This window comes from Heterocephalus glaber, unplaced genomic scaffold (assembly GCF_053883595.1).
Source record: "Heterocephalus glaber isolate CG9 unplaced genomic scaffold, H.glaber_assembly_v1.0 deba00001463, whole genome shotgun sequence".
NCBI classification, from domain to species: Eukaryota; Metazoa; Chordata; class Mammalia; order Rodentia; family Bathyergidae; genus Heterocephalus; species Heterocephalus glaber.
Window position 1 is genome coordinate 5,676,962 of NW_028258310.1, and position 16,636 is coordinate 5,693,597.

Here is a 16,636-nt window from a genome sequence, read left to right on the forward strand (position 1 = left end):
GGAAATTCTGCTTTGTTCCTGCATACAGTTCCTGCACTGGTCAACTTGTGCTCGGTTAGCAAATTTAACATCAATTGGAAACGGGTAAACCAATTGTTGAATGTCACATTCCAATTAGTTTTGGAGATGGGAGCAGTAAGTCTGTTCACAACATCATTTGGTTTATTACTATATGAATAAGGACCTGATGGCTGAGTTCCAGGATACATTTCTAAATTGAAAGCACAGTAAGTCTTTGGATCTAAAAGGCGTAGATTTTTATGCCATATTTTGACTCTTCGCTTTTTCCATAAGTCTTTTACATTCCTGCAATTATCATGAGAAATCCCTGCTCCCAGGTCTGCCCTTGCCCTGCCGAGGGCCTGAGGTGCACAGAACATGCCGAATCAGCCCGCTGCGGACAGGCAGGTCTGTGCACGCCCTGCCGAGGTCCTGAGTCACACGGAAGATGCTGAGTCACCCTGCTGCACACAGGCAGCCACCTGGTTCCACACTACAAAGACACAGAGGACACCAGACCACCAGACCAAGGTACTGAGTCCCGCTGTTCCCGGCCCAGAGGTAGGGGCTTCTGAGCCACCATCCCACTGCTCCTGGTCCAGAGGAAGGGGTTTCCTGGCCACCATCCCTCCCGCTGCTCCCAGCCCACAGGAAAGTAATTTTGGGTCACCATCCCTCCCGCTGCTCCTGGCTCCTGTCCCACCTCACCCAGCACAGGAGGTAATCTGTGCCGGAGCTAACAGACCCCCGCCCCACTCGAAATGAGAAAACATGTAAATAAGTCTCAAAACCAGACTTCCAGATCACCTACAGCAACCCCAAAGGGAAATGAGATGGAACACTCTGATACTCAACCACCTGGACCCACTGAACTGGCAACAAAAGGTGATCTGGAAAAAATGAAATCAGAAATAATTTCTCAGATAACAGGAGAAATTGTGCCCCTAGTGCAAGACATGATTAATAAATCTAGAGAGGAGCTGAGGAACATGAGGGAATCCCAACATAAGAAACAAATGGAATCCATAAAACAGATGCAAATAGATTTCCAGGACATGAAAAACTCCATTGAAAGTCTACACAGCAGAATGAGCCAATGTGATGACAGAATTTCAGATATAGAAGATAAGATTGCAATTAGTGACCAGGAAAAGAAAAATTGCTTCAAAATTATAAGGGATCATGAGAAATCAATCCAGCAGCTGCTAGATGATGCAAAGAAGAATAACATAAGACTGATTGGGCTCAAAGAAGAAACAGGAGAGAGTGGAGATGACATAAAAAATCTCTTCACAGAAATAATGGCAGAAAACTTCCCAAGCAGGGGAAAAGAGTTTGCCATACAGATAAGTGAGGCATATAGGACTCCAAATAGCCTTGATCAAAAAAATCTACACATAGGCATATAATTGTTAAGACTCCAGAAACACAACAGAAGAACAAAGTTCTCCAAGCAGTCAGAGAAAAGAAACAAATCACATACAAAGGACAGCCCATCAGAATCACAGCTGACTTCTCAACACAAACCCTCAAGGCAAGAGGAGCTTGGAGTGACATATTCCAAGCCCTAAAAGAAAACAGCCTCCAACCCAGATTGATGTACCCTGCAAAACTATCTTTCAAAATGGATGGAGAAATAAGATACTTTCATGACAAAGAGCACCTTAGGAACTTTGTGAATACCAAACCAACACTACAAAGAATTTTACACAATATCCTAGGAACAGACATTGAGGATCACAGTCCCAGGAAGCAAAGCAGAATGAACCCATCTGGCATGACAAGAAATTAAATGTAAAGGAGGAGAACCCAACAAAAAGAAAAAGTCATGGCAATGACAAGTCAATACGTTTCAGTTATAACCATCATCGTTAATAGTCTCAATTCACCAATCAAAAGAAATAGACTGGCAGAATGGGTCAAGAAGCAAAATCCAACAATATTCTGTATACAAGAAACACACTTAATTCAAACTGAAACTCATAGACTGAAAGTTAAAGGGTAGAAAACAATACTCCATGTGACAGGAACCCAATAAAAGGCAGGAGTAGCTATCCTCTTGGCAGATCAAGTAGACTTCAAACCAACACTGATTAAGAGAGACGAAGAAGGACACTACATCCTTGTAAAGGGAATAATCCAACAGGAAGAGATGACAATCATAAATATCTATGCTCCAAACAGTAGTGCACCCAATTATATAACACAAATATTAACAGACATGAAAAGTCATATATGCACTAATGCAATTGTAGTGGGGGACCTCTACACCCCACTGTCATAAATAGATAGATCAACTAGACTAAAAATAAGTAATGAAATACTCGAACTCAATTGAACTCTTGAACAAATGAACTTAACAGATGTTTACAGAGTCTTCCACCCCCAAAAATCAGAACACACATTCTTCTCAGCTGCACATGGGTCATTCTCAAAAATAGACTACATCCTCACACACAGAACATGTTTAAGTAAGTGCAAAGGAACTGAAGTTATCCCCTGTATATTATCAGACCATAGTGTAATGAAATTGGAGATCCATAGCAAAAGAAACTCAAAAAATTTCATAAACACATGGAAAGTGAACAACACACTTCTGAATAACCAATGGGTCACAGAGGAAATTACAGAAGAAATCAGACAGTTCCTTCAATTAAATGACAATGACAATACAACATATCGGAATTTATGGGACACAATGAAAGCAGTCTTATGAGGGAAATTCATAGCAGTGAAAACGCATATTAGGAAAACAGAATGAGCCCAATTAAACAACCTGATGCTGAACCTCAAGCTTCTAGAAAAAGAAGAGCAGGACAACCCCAAAGCTCATACAAGGGAAGAAATTATAAAGATCAGAGGAGAAATCAATGCAATGGAGACTAAGAGAATGATACAAAAAAATCAATGAAGCCAAGAGTTGGTTCTTCGAAAGAATCAACAAAATTGACAAACCTTTAGCCAACCTTGTCAGAAAAAGGAAAGAAAAGGACCAAATCCATGCAGTTAGGAATGAAAAGGGTGAAATGACAACAGACCCAGCAGAAATCCAGAGGATCATCAATACCTACTTTGAGAACCTATACGCCAGTAAGATGGACAACACAGAAGAAATGGACAGATTCCTAGATACATATGAATTACCAAAGTTGAACGAAGAAGACCTAAGAATTCTGAACAACCCAATATCAACCAATGAAATTGAAAATGTAATTAAAAACGTATCAACTAAGAAAAGCCCGGGCCCTGATGGCTTCACTGCTGAATTCTACAAGACATTTAGGGAGGAACTGCTGCCACTACTGTTTAAACTCTTCAATGAAATTGAAAGGGAAGCAATACTCCCAAATTCATTCCTGGAAGCAAGCATCACCTTGATCCCCAAAGCAGAAAAAGACCCAACTGAAAAACAGAACTCTAGGCCAATCTCACTAATGAACATAGATGCAAAAATCCTTAATAAGATACTGGCAAACAGAATGCAGAAGATCATCAAGAAGATCATACACCCTGATCAAGTGGGATTCATTCCAGGGATGCAGGGATGGTTCAATATATGAAAATCAATTAATGTAATACACTATATTAATAGAGCCAAGGACAAAAACCATATGATTATCTCCATAGATGCAGAAAAAGCATTTGACAAAATCCAACATGCATTTATGATAAAAACCCTACAAAAAATTGGAATAGATGGTCTCTACCTCAAACTGATAGAAGCCATCTATGAAAAACCAACAGCCAATATCATACTAAATGGTCACAAACTGAAGTCCTTCACACTAAAATCAGGAACAAGACAAGGATGTCCACTATCACCACTCTTGTTCAATATAGTTCTGGAAACATTAGCCATGGCAATTAGACAAGAGAAAGAAATAAAAGGTATAAAGATAGGAAATGAAGAAGTCAAATTGTCATTATTTGCAGATGACATGATACTCTATATAGAAGACCCCAAGAACTCTACCAAAAGTCTTCTAGACATAATAACCAAATTCAGTCAAGTAGCCAGTTATAAGGTCAACACACAAAAATCAACAGCTTTCCTCTACACAAATGACAGACTCATTGAGAGAGAAATAGGGCAAATAATTCCTTTCACAATAGCATCCAAAAAACTGAAGTACCTAGGAATCATCCTAATGAAAGAAATCCAAGACCTCCTCTCTGAAAACCAATGCACTCTGAAAAGAGAGATTGAAGATGATATCAGAAAATGGACAGACATCCCCTGCTCCCGGGTAGGAAGGATTAATATAGTGAAAATGGCCATACTTCCAAAACTGCTATATAGATTTAATGCAATTCCAATTGAGATCCCAGCAGCATACTTCATAGACCTTAAGAAACCAATCCAAAAATTCATTTGGAACAAGAAGAGACCCAGAATAGCAAAAGCAATTCTAGGTAACAGAGACATGGCAGGGGGTATCACAATCCCCAACCTGCAACTCTACTACAAAGCTACTGAGATAAAAACAGCATGGTACTGGCAAAGAAACAGGCTTGAGGACCAGTGAAACAGATTAGAAGATGCAGAAACAACCCCAGACACACTCAGCCATTTCATCTTAGACAAAGGCGCCAAACACCCTCACTGGAGGAAAGATAGCCTCTTTAATAAATGGTGCTGGAAAAATTGGGCTTCAACTTGCCAAAGATTAAAACTAGACCTGTATCTCTCACCATGCACTAAACTAAAATCAAAATGGATTAAAGATCTAAGTATTAAAATAGAAAGCCTGAACCAGTTGGAAGAGAGGTTAGGTAGAACCCTTGAAGACATTGGTGTAGGAAAAGATTTTATGAACAAACAAAACCTCAGTTGCCCGTGAACTAACACAAACAATCAACAAATGGGATCTCTTCTTATTAAAAGGCTTCTGCGCAGCAAGAGAAACCACCAGCAGTGTGAAGAGACAACCCACAATGTGGGAAAAATATCTTTACCTGCTCTTCCTCAGACAAAGGTCTACTATCTCGAATCTATAAAGAACTTAAAAAGATCAGACCCCCTAAATTTAAAGATCCAATCCAAAAATGGGCATCTGAAATGAACAGACATTTCTCAGACAAAGAAGTAGAAAGAGCAAGTAAATACATGAAAAAATGTTCAACATCACTGGTCATTCGAGAGATGCAAATGAAAACAACACTGAGATTCCACTTCACTCCAGTAAGAATGGCTGCTATCATGAAATCAACCAATAACAAATGCTGGCGGGGCTGTGGGGAAAGAGGAACCCTGCTCCACTGCTGGTGGGAGTGTAGACTGGTGCAAGCACTGTGGAAATCAGTATGGAGATGCCTCAAAGAACTAGGACTGGAAGTCCCATTTGACCCCGCTATTCCACTGCTGGGGATTTTCCCCAAAGAATTAAAAGAATCATACCACAGTGATAGATGTGCGCCCATGTTCATAGCAGTGCAGTTTGTAATAGCTAAAACTTGGAAACAGCCCAAATGCCCATCAACTGGAGACTGGATAAAGAAAATGTGTGTTTTTTTTTTATAAAATGGAGTACTACTCAGCCATAAAAAATGAGAAATTAGAGACATTTATAGCTAAGTGGATGCACATTGAGGCAATACTCTTAAGGGAAATAAATAGGACACACATGTGTAAGCACTGAATAGTTTCTCTGGTGTGAGAAACTGAAAGTGTAAATAAGGACTAAATGTATAATAGGTCATGTGAAATAGGAAGAAAAGGGGCAAAGGGGAAGGAAGTGGGAGGGCTAGGGGCAAGGATAGAAGGGAATGGGATTAATATGAGAAAATGGAAAAATAGGAACAAAATCTTTGTAAATAGGGAGGACTGGAGGGGTTGAAGGGAGGGCTGGGCAAGGGTGAAAAATAAGAACCAAGAGAGACTATGTAAAGGTGCAAATTTCCAATGATGAATGTCATTATATTGTATACCTAAAATGTACCAATGATCAGAATGAATAATTGATAATGCAAAATAGGAATAAAAGGTCCAAAGGGGTAGGGGTAGTGGGAAGGGTAGGGGAAAGGAAAGAAGGGAAAGGAAAAATGATGAGAAATGGAAAAAATGGAAACAAAGTCTTTGTAAATAGGGGAGGGTGGAGGGCGTGAAGGGAGGGCTAGGAATAGGGAAAAAATAAGAACCAAGATGCATTATGTAAAGGTACAATTCCCAATGAGAAATGTAATTGTGTTGTATACCTACAATGTACCAATAAAAGAATTTAATACAAAAAAAAAAAAGAAATTCCTGCTAACTATAGCAGACCTATGAATGCTTTCAATTCAGCTAGACAGGTGTCATAATAACAGTTTTGAATATGCCTATTTGTGCATACAGAATGTTTTACTTGTATTTCAGCCTTTGTGTATTTCACAACATCTTGTAACATTTCATGTGTTACAATTTCCAACATTGAATTGCAGTGCTGGCATTTTGTCTAATAGGTTTCACCCCTGCCAAGACCCTCACTATATTTTTGGACCAGGTTCTAACACTGGATCATTCCATTTGGTTGCGTGACCATTTCGCAAGATTTCAGGGCTGGGGATTTAGCTCAGTGGTTTTGCCGCCTGTTGCGCAAGCTCGATCCCTGGTACCAAAAAAAAAAAAGATTTCAATTAGTCAAATATGCAGTTACATTGCTGTTTTGTCATCTGTATCAAAGAAATGTGGATTCCCTGTGTCAGTATCAGTTGATTCTTGCTCCATTTCACTGTCACAGAAACTTTGGCTCACATGGCCAAAGTCAAAGTCATTGTCATCATCATCATCATCATCATCCACCCACACTACGCTTCTGTTATGAAAACATATATTTTACCATAATAGATCATCTTCATCATCCTGCATGAATAATCTGATGATTCACTTTTGACCACCTCCAAAACTTCCAAATCTAGTTTTTCATATGCCATTGTACTGAATTGGGCTACTAATACTGGAAAAATCAAAAGAAAACTTAAAAAAAATTCCTAGAGTGCTCTGAGTGTATTTTACCCTCTGTGATGCTCAGGTAAACATACAGAAAACCTACTAGATGGAGCATCATGTTGGTGAAAACCCCAGTTTGATACTTTTGCACATGTGCACACATCTCATTATTCATAGTACCAAGTGACTAAACACAAAGATTGGTTCCTGAATCCCTCAGGGAAAGCTACTGAGATGCACAGCTGGCTACTATTATACTAAAATAAAAATTTACAGTAGAAAAGTAAGGGATGTGTTTGTGAAAAGTAGTGTTATGCTCATAGGAGTAGCAACAGACATCATCTGCTGGGGTGGAAACATTTACCTAAAATGTATGTTAGAAAACAGAATGCCAAAAGTGAAAGGATCATGAACACAGTCTCTGACCTGTTCTTTTAAGATGTGATGATCAAAACCCAGGGAGGTGAGGTTATCTAATGACAGTCACTCACTCAGTGTCAGACCAGGATTATAACCTTACCTTCTTCTAGTCCAGTGATCTTTTTTTAAAGGAGAATCCTTAAAAAAGGATTCTTCTTCTGCTTAACATTTAAGGGGAATACCTAGAAATCAAGTTGTAATATCACAAAGAATGGAATACATATAAATTTAAATGGTATGATTATTTAATGTATCTCTGGATTGAAGGCTAATTATATGAAAACTACCAGAAACCAGCTGCAGAAAGAAAAGTCATCAAGAGGTCAGCATCATAGAGCTTTGCAAATCAGCAGATTCTGTCCTATGTTTAACCTGAATTCTTCATTTTAAAATTTCAGTCTCATTCTTTCTGTTCCTTTTCTAACTGATTACTCCTATTAATGAACTTGGGCTATTGATTGGCTGCAAGTGAGTCAGTGATTATGGTCCATTTTCTTTGTTAGTGTAAAGTAGAGATTTTAATAGAAATCTTTAAGAGACTTAGTGCAGACAGAATAAATTGTTCAGCAAAGGAAATTCTCCAGATTTTCTTGTAGGCAGACATTAACCTCTTGAGGATTGTAATAATACCTTGAGACCATAATGGTGAAGGAAATAAATCAGACACACAAGCTTAAATATTGTACGGTTTATCTTAAATGAGAAACCCAAAATATACAGAGCAAAATAAAAGATAGATAATAGGAAATAGGGAGATAGATCTTTTGCAAAAGGAAAAGGTAACCAGAAGTAGGGGGGGAGGGGATGAAAAAAGAATTAAGATGTGTTATGTACATGTACAAGTTCTCCAGGAGGAATTCAATCATTATGCATTACAAACATGTACTAATAAAAACATTTGAAAAAAAGAAGTATGGAATTGAATGTTCCTTATATTTCATGGATGTTTCACATTCTTGGGCCCATTGGGTTGCATGTTTTTACTCTCTAAGAAGAATCTGTTATTGAAAATGTGTGGGAAAACAATGTTTAAGTAGCAGCAAGCTGCTAGTATGATTATTTATGCTAGTTGTCTCAGTCACATATTTAGAATAGATTTGAAGACTTCTTTGTAGTTTTTTTTTAGATGTTGTATATATTTGTCTACTGCCTGAGAAACTGGACCAGAACATGAAAGCAAATTAGTCCCAATTTCCACCAGAGAAATATGTTCTTTCTGATCTTTTAAAAGCAGTAGCAAAATATATTCCATTGTAAATTCTTTGTAATTAACCTTATTATCTTCATGCAGACTTAGAACACCAACTTTTGTGAAGGTCTTTGTTATACCTGTATCCCCAGGACAAGAGGAGGGAATTAAATACAGAAAAATATAGCTATATGTTTTTAAATTGGTAAAGTTTAGGGCTTATCATGAACAATAAAAGAAAATTTCATTTGAAATTTATAGCATACAAACATATACTAATAAAAAAAGAAATTCAGAGTATAAACCTTTGTCTTTTAAGTATATTATTAGTGTTGGTCTTTTGGGGCTATGGTTCAAATCAAAACTTAATGAAAACATAGATATTTTCTGAAAAGTTAGTATGGAATTTCAAATGGAGATAATTTAGCCTATAATTGTTTTTTAAGTGTGCATTGTATTGTTAACGTAAAAAAAAGTGGTTCCTTTATTTTCCATTTCCTATATCATTAATGTAAAAGAGACAAATATGGATTCCTTCCTTTTCTTTTTCTTTCAGCTACTCAGTGACTGTGCAAGAGTCATACCCACATCCCTTTGATCAGATTTATTACACCAGCTGCACTGACATCCTGAACTGGTTTAAATGCACTCGGCACAGGTAAGGGAACCAGATATGTCCAGTAGTTTGGCTACCTGGGAGTGGAGTCTGATATAAGCAGAGATCAATTACTGGAGAACAGACATGCAATGAATTGTACTGAGGGCTTGCTACCGTCCCAGTCTTGCTGCAGATCACTGGAGACACAGGATGGCAGAGAGGCAGCCTGTGCCCTGTAGGAGCTTATAATTGAATGACAGAGGAAATGTCAGCTCTTCATCACTCAGTTACCAGTATTTCACCCAGCTTCTGTGTTTGATTGGGAAAGATCCTGTTGAATATGGATATCACCAAATAGAAAGAAACCCCTGTCTCAGAATGTTTCTAATTGAACACCATTTGTGCTTAAATTTGACCCTTAAGTAAAACAAGCTGTATATATTACTCTATAGATGTAAACATAGAGACAAAATCAAAATATTATTAGCTTACAGAGAGGCAGACCTTAATACTCTAATTTTATTATTAAAGTATTTATAAATTTGTAGTAGTGAGTTATGGGTTGAATGTGGCACCTGCTGATGTATTCTGCATGGAATGATGCTGTGCTCAATGTCATTTCTTCACACAAGCTAACCCAGACCACTCTATCTAAACTAGCATTCCTTCCCTGTCACATTTTATTCCTTGACTCAGACTTTAGTTTTCTTTATCATAGTCACTGCAAGCTATTTTATTATCTGTTTGCTTAATATGTCTTTATTAAACAAATTCTACAAGATCTGTCTTCCTCCATAAAAAGTAAGTTTTTTTGAGGCTAAGAATTTGGTATCATTTTGCTTACTATTTCCTCCGTACCTGAAATACAGTCAGTGCTTAAACATATATATGTGAATCAGTGAATGAGTGATGCTTTAAATGGAAAAGCATCTATTAGTCTTCTGATTTTATAGTGGAATGACTCCGGACTGAGATTTTAAAAGACATTCTCTGAATTCTTCCTTTAGACATAGGTAAGTGAACCATGCTTAGGTAGGGATCACACAGGAAAATCAATACTTTGCAAGTTATTTTGAGGTAAGTGAAGAAGGAAAATCATGAACAATAAAGTATAGGCCAGTGATGGCAAACCTTTTAGAGCTTTCAGTCATAGCAGATAGCCTGCGCAGCATGAGTGCCATAGGTTCACCACCATCAGTATGGGTTGACTTTATTAGGAACTCAATATTAGCCGCACATTGCTGAGAGTTAGCATAGTATTGGTCAAGACATATATTCCATATTTATTAATTATTTTGAAGTACTTTGCTTTGCATGCCTTTATTATAGTTAGTAATCCCCCATTTCTACTAAAATAAAAATTATTTCTGATCAAATTATCAGTCAAAAGAACTAACAATGTGATTTTTTTCCCTTTACATAGAATCAGTTATCGGACAGCCTATCGACATGGGGAAAAAACTATGTATAGGCGCAAATCCCAGTGTTGTCCTGGATTTTACGAAAGCAGGGACATGTGTGTCCGTAAGTAAGACCTTCATCCCTTTGAGGTGCACTTGTTTTATCTAGTGCTGGTTTGACAGTGAAGATGGAGGCTTGGGGAGATGGTGCCTCTTGGAACACTCCCTTTCACTCTTGGCTGCTACTTTCTTGACTTGTGCCATGAGGGAAACATTAACTTTGTCCTCCTGTCCTGTCCAAACTCTCCAAATGAATGCTGCTTGAAGAAAAAACAGCGGTTACAGGGAGATGATTTGAGGCCAGATGTGGCCATGTTAACTGCAATTCTTCATTAAATGCCTCATTGAAAATTGGTCGAAAGTTAGCAGACCGAAGTCACAAAAGAGAACGGAGACATAGCTTTCCTGCAGAAGACACGAGTTAACTTCTAAGAGTCCAGCATGTTCTTTTCTGGTGCACAGAATGGTGGGGCTCATTGAGTGTAGAGTTTTCACATCAAGAAATGACAGTGAGTCTAGGTCACAAAGTCGGACTTCATTTTTATTGTCATTTTCCCTCTTCTTTCTACTCACCTTCTCACCAGTTCATTCTGAGAGGTCTTGAGAGAAATTTAGTGCTTTATGGCACACTTTAGAAAGTTCTAGACTATCTTATGGGAGGCAGTTTGCAGTTGAGTTTTCTCATTATGTACCTAGGTCACTCAGATGAGTGATCATTCAAAACTATTTTATTCAAGTGTTTTGGTTCAACATGCAGCCAGAGGGGCACTTTAGCTTCTGAGTTGTGACACTGATGTTTTGTTAGTACAGAGGCAAGGTTGTGCTGAAGTTTGGAGGAAACAGGAGGAGCAGAGCTTATACAACTGGTGGACTCAGATGAATCCTTTGTATCTTTAAAGCCCCTTTGTTGTCTCTTAGAGAGAGGATTTGTATCAGCACATGTCTCAATTTCCTTCCAACCTTTACATTCTGTCATTCTTCATGTAGATAGAGGCAGCTCCTCAACTTTGGTTCAGAGCCAGGGCTATGTCTGATAATAAATATTCATAGAAAAATAGAATATGTAACCAAGCAAAGAGAAGAAAATTGAAATACATTGTGAATAGCTTTCTTGGTTAGTTAATACACTTTCGTAATATACTGAATATGTCAATACAGTTCTATTATGACAGTATAGGTATTTTTAACCAATCTCAGCAGTTGAATATTTTACATGATTTTCAAGTTGCATCTATTATGAACTACTCCAGAAGCATCATTGTGATTAAATAAATGTCCATATATTTAATAAAGTAAAGCCAAATTTTTGGAAGTAGAATTGCTGGGCCAAAGATGTATGCAGTTCTAAAACTTCTGAAATGTTTCCAATTTATAGCCACATCAGCAACAAATGAGAATTCCTCTTCACTTTTACCCTGTGCCAGTTTTCCTTTTGGTAATTTTTTCTTAATTTGCATGTCTTTGATTAATAATGATGCTGAATAAGAAAAATTACTTGTTTATAATCAAACATCTTAGAGAATAATCACGAACTTATCTCAGTGGTCCAATCTGATGGGAACTCTCAGATGAATACAGACAGCCTAGAGCACAGGGCTGAGAGTGGGGAGTCCTGGCTGCCTGTCTAGCTATTTGCTCATGGATGTGGGTACCATTAGCAGGTTCAGCCTCATAAGAACCATTGTCAAGACACCAAGAGAGGACATTTGTCTCCCAGAATGGTTTGTTAATAATCCAGAGCACAGGACTTATATAGAAAGCCAGGCTACTCTCTCATTGTTTACGGAGAGCTTGGAGAGGTGCTCAGGCCTTTGTCTTCTGGGATGTCCTTCTCTCCTTGGAGGCAGGCACATGGGAAGCTAGATTTTAATGGCAAGCTAATGAGGAGAGAACGGACTCACATGGGGCAGGTTAGAGAGAGGGCTTCAGGGTTTCAGGGCCTCAGCTCTCCAGAGCTAACAACCTCTGTTGTTTTATTCAATGTGCAGCCCTTCTCAGAAAGTTAGGCAAGTTCACACTGTCTACCTGAAACTGTTTTGATAAAAATAAACTTTTCTTTTTCATTAGACAAGTGGCAAAGTGTCCTCCAGAGCTCTTAGATGGACACCTTTTATATTTGCCTCTAAAATTCTTCTTTTTCTGGGCCTTCTTAGCTGACCAGCTGCCCCAGGAGACTGAAACATTTTTTCTTTAGATGTGTTAATATGTTTAATCAGCTTCCTGTCTTCTCTCATTGGCCTGGGAGCTGTTTGGTCTCTTGAAGGGTATTTTGCATTGCTAGGCTGTGATGTCTTATTTGAGGGCTGAATCCCCAGGGACAGACTGACTTCTTGTCTTACTTCTTGTTCCCGAAATACCTTGCAGAACTCTTTGTGCTTTCCACAGCAGGCACTAGCAGGGCAGCCTTGTGGACAGAGAAGGAAGAGAGGACATACGATTCTGGGCTCTACTTTCAAGATCTCCTCTTCAGGCACATTTTGCTGCCAGACAGATAACACAATCATCATTTTTAACTGTTTCCAGTTACTGAAAGGAATGGAAATACAGGAATCAGTCCCCATTTTAGTTTAATTTTTTGGTTCTCAGTTTATCTGGAAGGAAAAAAAGGATGTTTTCATAAAAATACCTGTATTTGAAAATAGTTTCGTTTAGGTAGCTGAAGTAGCTCCGTCAGTAGAGCAGGCAGTAATCCCTCAACCCTCCCAGTACCCCCACCAGAAGGTCACAACTGCACAGGGCTGTGCTGGAGACTTGGCCAGGGCCTGCCAGCTCCCTGGTGACCCTTCACCCTGTTCTGTGAGGACCTGGCTGGCCCTCCATCCTGTCATCCATTGGCAATCTGCACTTTTGTTTCTCCCTCTGTCCTTCAGAGATTAGAACATTTTACAAGGTTTATTTATTTTTTATTTATTTTATTTATTTATTTATTTTGTATACAGACTCTCATTATGTAGCTCAGGCTGGCTTCAAATTCAAGGTGATTCTCCTGCCTCAAGCTCCCCAGTGCTGGAATTATAGACCTCCGCCCAGCCTAGTTCATAAGTATTAAATTAGCTCTTTATCAGGAAATTGTCAAGGCCACGTATGCTGGAGAATCATTATCTCTAAGCTTCAGGAATAGTTCTGCAGAGTTGACAGCTAGTTCAGAGTCAGCTTCAAGGAACATCTGGGCAGGCTCGCCAGGGCGAAGGTGTCTCAGAACTGTGAGGTCAGTGTGTGGAGGCCACCAGAGGAGGGCACTAACATGAAGACTCCAGTGACTCCTGCTTGAGGAGAAATGCAGTTTTCTATTTCTTCCTATTCATAAGGAAAATCAGATTCCACACAGTGGGTTTAATGTAACTGAACTTTTTTTTCCCCCCGGTACTGGGAATCAAACTCAGGACCTTGTGCTTGCCAGGCAAGTATGGTACTGAGCTAAAACCCTGGGCCAATGTAATTGAACTTAACTTGCATTGATTGGGTACTTACAATGTAAAAACCAGTAGGCTGGGCTGTAGCAATTATATACATATCTGAGCTAGACATATGTACTGCCTCCATAGAGTTTGCCCTGTGTTTTTTTAAAAATGTGTTTAAGACAACAAAGTAACAGTTAACTTTATTGAGTGTTTTCTATGTACCAGGCACATACATTACCTCATTAAATTTCTAAAACACCACTATGACACAGGCATAATTATATCTGATTTATTGGAGACTGAGGCTTTGAGACATTAAATGCCTTTTCCAGTCTGATCGGTCAGTGGTTGGTGGTAGGCGATGGCACTGATATTCTGAATAGAAAATGATGATACCTCATCTAAATAAAATAGAAAAAGAAAAGAAAAGAGCAATTTATGAACCAGATACTATCCAACTCTTGTCCATATTGTATTTTTTCCAGAATTTCCTAGCAGCATTGTGGTTACATGATGTTAGAGATAAAAATTATTAGATAATTTTGCCCCTGTAAAACAAAGTTAAGAAATTGAATTTCTTCACAAGTTCAATTGTGCATGCTTTATGTTTAATTCTCTCTTTTAAAGTGACTAAAGGTAGTGAACACTTTTTCTTTTGAAATTGGATTTTTAAAAGGTGCCTGAAAACAAAGAACTTTAGAGAAAATAAGTAAGCAGACCACAGACATGGTTAGATCTATGTGGACCAGGAGACTGTGTGCTAACCTCATTGATGCAGTGGGCAGGTCTTGGGGATGGGGGTTGCTACTGCATGATGGTTCACCTCTTAGAAATCTCGAAAGGGAGCTGTGGCAGATCTTCTCTCTTTTCCAGTACTTTCAAGGTACCATGAATAAGTACTGGAGCTCAGAGAATACTGAAAATTCTCACTTCATACATTTTGGACTGGAGTGGCCTGCAGTTATTCCTTCATGGAGATCTGCATGGAAGCTGTCTCGGGATGTGGCTCTCATTTCGTGTTTGTGTACAGCAGAGGCAGCAGATGTCCCTCAGATGTCACTGTATGCTGTCATCTGTGGGGATTTTTGGAGAAGAACCCTGGTTTTCTTGTTTATGTAGCACAAAGAAAAGAACAGCTCTGCTTCTGTTTGGAATGCACAGGCAGAGTGGCTGAGATGCTTTACAGGGCAGACTCCAGTTCAGGGGTTCTGCTGTATCTTTCTGGTGAATTCTCAGGCTGTGCAGAAGCTGCAGGTCTAGAGACCACATGTTGAATAACAAGCCATTCTTCCCAGAGATCAATGCTCCACACTAAGCAGGGAGAACCAAAACAGAGACTGGGAAATAGCATGGTGAGAAGCCTTTTTCCTGAGGAAAATATGACTAGGACATGAAAAAATATGTGATTTTTTTGATGGGGTCTTACAGTGTGCATAAATTTATTTTAAACTCTAAATTTGTTCATGCTTGGATTAGTATTTTTGCTTGATCTGAGTTAAGAAAGAATTTAAATGCATTTAAGACTTTGTTTTGGGGAATTTTAAATGTTAATAAAGAAATACCTAGGAAAATGAAATGGTTTTAATGTATTTGTATATGTGCATGTTTGTGTATTTGTGTATATATGTGTGAATTGTATACATTTGTGTGAATGCACAGATATATGTCAAAAACTGATCCCTTATAAAAGTGATATTGACTAAAATCTCAGGGTTTTCTTTTGCACACTGTAATGGGGGTTGAACCCAGGGAGAACTTGAGAACTGAGCTACATTGAAAGAGATTTTTCAGTTTTATTTTGAGACAGAATTTGATTAAATTGTGATCCTCCTGCCTTAGCCTCTTGTGTACCTGGTACACCACCACATCTTGCAGAATCTCAGATCCTTGCACCTAAATAAATGTTGAGTTAAACATTCAATATTTTTTATGAACAAACACCAGTTTTTATAATAAATATTCACGTTGTATACATTGCTGTTTTCAATGGATCTTCATGAGATGATTTAGAATTAGCCTATATTTTTGCATGCTTCTATCAATCCTAACACATATGTGAACAATAGTTATATTAGGCATACAGGGAATCACATACAAGAAATGTGATTATTTTAAATTTGTGGTTGCAAAACTTCTAGATACTAGTCTTCTCTTTCGATATACTCACTAAATATGAGTCATGGTCAATGTGTTGTTATCCAAAGATAACTGTTACATTTATTACTTCTCCTTGTCTGGCTTCCAAGAAAATAAAGTGTGGATCAGATTATCAAAGAAGAGGAAACAGATTAAACATAGATTCAAATCTGGAAGCTACCCTATGTCTAGTATCCTTGGGTAGTAGATTTAATTTCTACAACCTTTACTTTCTTATCTGTAAAAAGGGGTTTAATATGAATTAATGCTGTAGGGTTGTTATTAGGATTAAATAAGATTTATGAAAGTGCTTTGAAAAATGCAAAGGCTTGCGTGTACAATCGGACTAACAGAAAGTGAAAGTTCCCTCTTAGGTTTTAATGGCATTAAAACCATTAAGGTTTTGAGTTTTAGTTAAAAATACTCCAGAATTCCTCTACTGTACTAAAGTCACATAAATATTAGCCCATGAAATTAAAAGAAATTCCATGGCAATTCTTATGC

At 38.2% G+C, this 16,636-nt stretch overlaps 1 protein-coding gene across 6 annotated transcripts in view; it reads left to right on the top strand.

Moving 5' to 3' along the window:
* Positions 1-16,636, top strand: part of Megf10 (multiple EGF like domains 10) — a 186,287-nt gene that overhangs the window by 49,128 nt on the left and 120,523 nt on the right. For all 6 annotated transcript variants that reach the window (XM_004854449.4, XM_004854448.3, XM_087180555.1 and 3 more), the window contains 2 exons: positions 9,094-9,195; positions 10,559-10,659. In XM_004854449.4, the coding sequence (XP_004854506.2) occupies positions 9,094-9,195; positions 10,559-10,659 (203 nt within the window). The remainder of the gene's footprint in view (positions 1-9,093; positions 9,196-10,558; positions 10,660-16,636) is intronic.